This window comes from Rosa rugosa, chromosome 5, assembly GCF_958449725.1.
Source record: "Rosa rugosa chromosome 5, drRosRugo1.1, whole genome shotgun sequence".
Lineage (NCBI taxonomy): Eukaryota > Viridiplantae > Streptophyta > Magnoliopsida > Rosales > Rosaceae > Rosa > Rosa rugosa.
This window is the reverse complement of record NC_084824.1, coordinates 2,584,705-2,592,244: the sequence shown is the minus strand read 5'-3', so window position 1 is coordinate 2,592,244 and position 7,540 is coordinate 2,584,705. Positions and strand designations below refer to the sequence as shown.

The window sequence follows — 7,540 nt, the reverse complement described above, 5'->3', positions numbered from 1 at the left end:
GAAGAGTTTCAATTACATCAAATTTTATAAATTGTATAAAACTAATTATTACATCTACTGTTCACTCACCGAATTTTACATCAAATATATGTTCATCCCGAACTCCATCCATCTCAGTGACCAAACACCAAAACCCATTTTGCTATACTGACCAAAATACATCAAAACCATCTTCACGCATGGATTGACACCTTTTCTAATGTTCAATGTGTCATCAAAGTAAGCCTGTGCTTCCAAAGGGGTTGCTAGTCTGCGGTTGATGAACAGGATTTACAGGAAATGTCCCAAACCCAGTAGTATCACCAAAAGGATTTGATGCTGCGCCCATCATCATATTCTGATGTGGCGGCGGATAGGTGGGTTGGAACGGACCGAAGGGATTGGACTGTTGTTGAGCCATTGCCGCCATTTGAACTGCAGGAGGGGCAGCAACATTGTTTGACAAAGCAAACGGATCTTGTACCTCGAATGGATTTGGGGCAGGTTGTCCATAAACAGGTTGTTGAGAAGCCCTGTACTGCCCTTCATCGTATAAGCTGTTCAGGGTAAGGGAGTCCAACCCGCCAGCCTGAAAAGGATTCAAACCATGCAATTGATTACACAATGATATACAGAAGATCCCGGTTACACTGATATACAAAAGATTCAAAGCCTGCCATTTTTGTTGTTACTGGTTCACTGGTTCATAGTGAAGAAAGTACATAATACAGAATGCCCAGTCTAAATTAGTTGCCAAATCTGAGACTCATAACCAATTAATGATGCCTAAAACATGTCACAACACTAAAAGCCCCAGGCCATACAAATTAAAATAACAGTGACATGGATAACAGAACAAAGGATAAAACAAAAATTATATTAAGCATATGATGGGCCTACCAATTGCCTGTCATTAGCTGATGAAATGTCGGTACTTGGAGTTGTGACCAGGGCAAGTTCCCATCCACTAGGATCAAAATCTTTTGATTGCACATTGAATGTTGGAGCTGCATTTGTTAAGTGGGAGACAATACAAAGCCACAGAATCAGATATCAAAATAGCATTATTTGACAAGTGAAGACAAAATAAACAAATAAGAAAAAAAAATGATTACCAGTTTCAGATGGTACTATGGCTAGAGCCAAAGCATTGCTTTGCTCAATGGCAGATGCATCACCTGTAGCAAAATCCAATCCCTGCACCCACAAAAGAAGTTCGGAGAAGACAAAATGGATACAGAAAGTAAGAAACTTCAAAGAGTAAAAAGGAGCAGAGCATAAAACTTTATAGTAATGACATCTACCAGTAAATCTCCAGTAGCCAGGTTACTTTGAGGAGGAGGAGGTGGTGGTGGTGGAGTCGCAGTCTCAACATCAGATTGTGCTAGAAAGTCTGAAGGTAGCTGCTCAGGTTCATCACTAGATAAGTTTGTGTCTTCGGGTAGAGGCTCCTCTGGTCTATATGTCAAAAGAAGCTGTTCATATTACCAGATATTAGTTTTATATTCCATCTCAATGACTGGATGTTAAATATAATTATACTTCAGTTGCATCAAAATTCAAAACACTTGGGAAGCCCAAAGAAACAAATCGATTAGCATCATTTTGTTCAAGAAAGAGAGCAGGAATAGATATAGTTTTACCAACAAGTTTTCCTGTTTTGGCAAAGAAACAGAGAAGAAGTATATACTAACCAATGGCTCAGTTGGAACATTAACAGCCCGCGGTGCTTCTCTTATATATTCTTCCATTGTTGTAAGGAAGGACTGAGGAGGCTGATAAATGAGAATGGTAGTTAGAATACAATGGGAAATGGGAAAAATAGGGATTTAAATACAAGCCAGGGGTTCCCTGTAAGACCTCTCTCAAGACAGGAAACTGGAAATTCCTAGCAAGTTCCAACCCTTTGCAAATTTCATAAAAATCAGAGAGACCGGCAGCCTGCAGCAAAGAACAAGATATGATTAACAGAGCAGTAAAAATCGAAACTTGACCTTAAATCATCAATAACTGATGTTGAAGTAAACCAATTTACGACCAGCCCAAAAAATTTAATCAACTTATAAACAAAATCAAAATGAATGCATATCATAACCTGTTGGCCAGCTCGCTTATAAACATCAAGGGCTTTAACCGCTTCATGTCTTGGCATCTCAAAAAACTGCAACAAAAACCAAATTTCAGAACTTAAGAAACAAAAAGCCATTTGTTCACTTGGTATATGCTTACATAACATAACCAAACTACCTTATCAATAAGATTTATAATTCCATCATTGACAGCACAATATATTTTAAAGCTCTCTTTCAGTACCTGAACATTGCAGATTCAACAGTCAGATATAAAATCAAATATATTCAATTGTCTGGTATTCTAGATTTACCATTTTGATGGTTAAAGCTTCTTTCAGTACCCTATACCCTATTAAAATAACAATTTTGATATCTAAGACTATAAAAAGATAAAAAAAAAAAAGGGGTGATTGTAAGACATACCAGCGCCAGTGCATACTGTATAACATAATTCATGACAGCTGCTCCTTCTGGCTGCAAATTTAGAATGCATAATCAATTTTTTTTTCACATATACATGTATATACACCATACAGTATCTTGAATATCAAGATTCAGAACATGTTTGGGTGAAGTAGACAAAGCACAAGTTCAAGATACACTACCCGGCAACCAATGAGGCGATACAACAGCTGCTGTAAAGCAGGCAAGTGGTCCAACAGTTCTTCACTATCCAATTCTCGAGTTCTACTGTATCCCTGTGAGAATAAAAGAACGGCAATAAGCAAACAAAAAGAATGAAATTGTGATTCTTCAGCAATAACAACCAGAAAAATCCCAAAATACTTTAGCATTGCTGCCACATCAATCAACAAAACTTTCTGTTTTATGCCCAACTAATGCTCCCACATCAATGAGGTTCGGGTTACCTAATGAGTTACCTAAAAGAAAATGCTTCTATATTATCCATTGTCATAAAAAAAAGGTACTATAGCTCATATGGTAAGTAGTTAAGTACCTTCTCCTGCGCCTGGGCAGGTCTTGGAAGACGTTCAGCTTCAATGTCATACTTCAGAACCCTAAAGCATTCAAGTCGTTCCTCTAAAAACAATGCGTATGTACGCACCCAGGCAGAGCAATCCCAAGCTACAAAAGGGGGAAAAAGAAACCAAACATAAATTCAAAGTTATAAGCATATTTCTACTTTGTACAATTTGGAATTCAAAATCAAAGTGATCATTTCAAGTACATGAATTGATAGCTAGTAGTGAAAGGCCAAATAGAAGGACAGAAAAATGAGAGAGATTAAGGGTGTTGAAACTCACCAATGGGACTGGAGTCGTCTTTAAAATTAGAAAGCTGGAGAATACGTCCTCTCTGAGAGAAATTTACAAGTTCTTCTCTGAAGGTGGGATCACCCTCCCTCAAAGTCCTATGAATAACTATCAGTGTTTTTAAAGCCACCTGCCAATGCCAAGCATGGAAATCAAACAAAATGCAAAATGATGATGACATATGCAGAAATCTTTCGCAAGTTGCGACTACACAACGACATCATTAACTAGCTACACACACTAGACTAAATGGAAAAAACAATAACAACGAAAGTAAGGTTCATAACTGCTAAAGCTATCACTACTTCAACCGACATTAGCATATAGTGTGCACTAACTTAGATACGTCTGCGAGGATTCCTAATGCAACTAAAACGAGATCCACACACACGAGAACATGTCCTATTCCCAAATGAAGTCCAAGCAAACCACATTATAAAGTCCAGTACAAAACCGAAATCAAAATGTATCACATTGCAATCAAAACAAGGCAAAAGCAGCAATACCGTCCAATTGTGAGTCTTGCTCAATCGTCTCGAAAGAGCATGAATGCAATAAGCAACATCTGCCCGGGGCCGAATCGCCGACGTGGCAAACAGAATTTCTGCACCACCACACAAAATTCAACCAAGCACAAAAGAATCGAAAATCGAACGGATCTGAATGAAGAACAAGAGAAAACCTACTTCTGAGGTGTCTCTCCTTGGGAGGACACTCGACGTGGTTCGTCGCCTTCACTATAGCAACATCCAAATCCTAACAAAAAAAAAAAATTCACAAAATCCAAATTTAGACACCAAAAATTTTCAACTTAATTTCAATTTCGCCTTGAATGAATGAGAAGGGAAGGAAGGGGGTGGAATTTACGGCGTAATCGCTGTTGACGTGGGCGAGTCCGACTTTGGTGGTGTCCTTGAGGGCGCCGTAGGCTTTTCTCCACGACTGAAGCGTCCCCATTCGTTTCTCTCTCTAGATCGGCGGCGCTTTCTCTCTCTAGAAATCGAACCAGAACCAGTCGTTGCTTCGGTGACTTGGCTTTCAGGCCTCGTTTCTCTCTCCGATCACAAAGGAAAGGAGGACAAATAGGGAATCAAAGAAGGCCGAGAAGGAGGAGAGGGGATCGCAGTGAAACGGCGTCGTAGTCCCCCGATTGGTGTTTTATTCTTTTGTATTGTTTTTTTTTTTTTTTTTCAATAGGTGTAATGTAAGACCGGCCAGCCTCTTTGGCTTTTTGGCGGCCCCCTCTGCTTCGGTGTTGTGTCGAGATGTCATCATTGACATGATCAAATTGTGGTCCAACATTTACCGCCATACAAAGTAAAGCACATAATACACCACATTTTCATACATAATAATAATACACATTTACCTAAGGTAATGTAATACTTAATCTCAATACACATTTACCATGTTTATCGCACTTCGTAAGCCTAAGGATTAATCCCTCGGCGCTGTGAAATGTTCAAACTGTGCATTACAACACAATGTCTGGATGACAGCTTCGTGAGTCAAACACGGATAGCAAAGTTTTCAAATCAAGATGCTCAACTAATAAACCACTTGTTTAGGGTTTAGGGATTCATATAAATGTCTTATTTAACTCAAGCTTATAAATATTGTTTTCTATTCTTACATTTAGATTTAAAGATTATTAATCTTTCACTTCTAATCGGTACTCTGTACAGAATGAGTTAATCTGTAGACTTAATTGAAGATGCAAGAGAATTTCACTTACGCATTAAATTTGCCACATGTTTAATTTAATCAAGTATCACAAATCAAAAACTGTTAAACAGCGACAAGCGTGGCCCGTGGCCCACCATTGTACCGATACTGTCCCAACTTAACCACCCAAATAGGTGTTGGGTTTTAATCACAAAAGGCCTCGGTACAATTGGGTGAGATCCACCCACTTATAAGTTATATTTTATTTGTCACTTTTCCAATGTGGGATCTTTCCTCTCTAACACGCCCCCTCACGTGCAACCTAACTCTAGGTCTGCACGTGAAATTCATTCATCCAATTCCCATATTGGAAATTGGGACACAAGTCTCATATTGGAGACTTGGTCAATACAATCCAAGGCCCACATTGGACACTTGGTAATTTCAATGGCAATACAAGGAACCCCAATTTGGGCTCATGATACGTGCCTACGTGGAGACGCAATTGGAGAGGGACCCGCTTTGATACCATGTTAAACAGCGACAAGCGTGGCCCGTGGCCCACCATTGTACCGATACTGTCCCAACTTAACCACCCAAATAGGTGTTGGGTTTTAATCACAAAAGGCCTCGGTACAATTGGGTGAGATCCAGTGGAAAAGAATACTTTGATTTAGGGTTTTCAATTAATTAATTCTATTCATCCACAAAGGGGTATATATACAAGGACAAGAGGAGTCGTCTAACTCTAATAGGAAACAGATATTCCTATAATTACATGATAACCTACCTAAATAGGAATCATAATTACATAAGATTTACAGCGATTCTACACTCCCCCTCAAGTTGGTGCATAGATATCTATCATGCCCAACTTGTCAACCGAGCTGTCGAATATCTTCCTGGACACTCCTTTAGTAAGAACATCAGCTAACTGCTCTTCTGAGTTTACAAATGGAAACCGAATAACCTTTCTGTCAAGATTTTCTTTGATAAAGTGACGGTCAACCTCCACATGCTTTGTTCTATCATGCTGAACTGGGTTATGTGCAATCTCAATTGCAGCTTTATTATCACAATGCAAATCCATAGGTTGTTTAAGCTTGTAACCTGGATCTTTCAGGACATTACGAATCCATAACATTTCACAGACTCCATGTGCCATACCTCGAAATTCAGCTTCTGCACTTGATCTGGCAACAACTTTCTGTTTCTTGCTACGCCAAGTGACAAGGTTCCCTCCTACAAACGTGAAGTACCCAGATGTAGACCGCCTGTCAGTTTTATCACCAGCCCAATCTGCATCTGTGTATCCCACAACTTCCAATTCATCTTTTTTCTCGAACAGTAATCCTTTACCTGGCGCCATCTTCAAATACCTCAAAATCCGAAAAACTGCATCCATATGTTCTTCACTAGGACAATGCATAAACTGACTGACAACACTCACAGCATAAGCAATATCAGGTCTAGTATGTGAAAGATAAATCAACCTTCCTACAAGACGTTGATACCTTCCCTTATCAGTTGGAACTTGATCAGGACAAATGGCAAGTCTGTGATTCATCTCAATGGGTGTCTCAATTGGACTGCAGTCCAGCATCCCCGTTTCAGCCAGTAAGTCAAGAACATACTTCCTCTGTGACAGAGAAATTCCCTTCTTAGACCTCGCAACTTCAATACCCAGAAAATACTTCAGTTGTCCCAGATCCTTCATTTCAAACTCCTTTGACAGATACTTTTGCAACTCATTCATCTCTTTCGGATCATCCCCTGTAACAATCATGTCATCCACATACACAATAAGAGCTGTAATCTTGCCATTCTTCCGCTTGATAAACAAGGTATGGTCAGAATTGCTCTGTTTGTATCCAAAAGCTCTCATGGACTTTGAAAATCTTCCAAACCATGCTCTTGGAGATTGCTTCAGGCCATACAACGATTTCCTCAATTTACACACCTTGCCAGCTTCACTTGGATAATTCTTAACACCAGGAGGCACATCCATGTACACTTCTTCCTCTAAATTCCCATTAAGAAACGCATTCTTCACATCAAACTGGTGCAAGGGCCAATCTTTGTTTGCTGCAAGTGAGATTAGGATCCGAACAGTATTGATTTTTGCCACAGGTGCAAAAGTCTCCTCATAATCAATTCCATAACGTTGTGTGTATCCCTTGGCAACCAACCTAGCCTTGTATCTATCAATAGTTCCATCAGCATTGAGCTTCACAGTAAACACCCAACGACATCCTACAGTCTTCTTTCCAACCGGCATAGGTACTAACTCCCATGTTGCATTCTTCTGAAGGGCCTCCAATTCTTCTCATTCATCGCCCTTGTCCATTTCGGATCCTTCAATGCATCCTGCACGATACTAGGAATAGATACAGTAGATAATTGATCAACAACAAGTGCATGTGACCCGGAAATCCTATGGTTAGATATAAAGTTAGCTATGGGGTATTTAGCTTTGGCTTTGATATCTGGTTCATATTGTTTTTTTGGGATTCCCTTGGTAACCCTTTGTGATTTCCTAGATTCAACACT

At 39.5% G+C, this 7,540-nt stretch overlaps 1 protein-coding gene across 1 annotated transcript; it reads right to left on the bottom strand.

Moving 5' to 3' along the window:
* LOC133710036 (putative clathrin assembly protein At2g01600) lies at positions 1–4,507 on the bottom strand. Its single transcript, XM_062136009.1, has 15 exons — positions 4,193–4,507; positions 4,012–4,081; positions 3,832–3,929; positions 3,317–3,455; positions 3,010–3,137; positions 2,657–2,749; positions 2,475–2,525; positions 2,227–2,292; positions 2,075–2,140; positions 1,840–1,920; positions 1,674–1,754; positions 1,284–1,454; positions 1,095–1,176; positions 880–986; positions 1–568 (listed from the first exon to the last, which is right to left on the bottom strand). The coding sequence occupies exons 1-15, from the start codon at positions 4,280–4,282 to the stop codon at positions 215–217; spliced, it is 1,677 nt and encodes a 558-aa protein (XP_061991993.1). The 5' UTR covers positions 4,283–4,507; the 3' UTR covers positions 1–214.
* Positions 4,508–7,540: the final 3,033 nt, after the last annotated feature.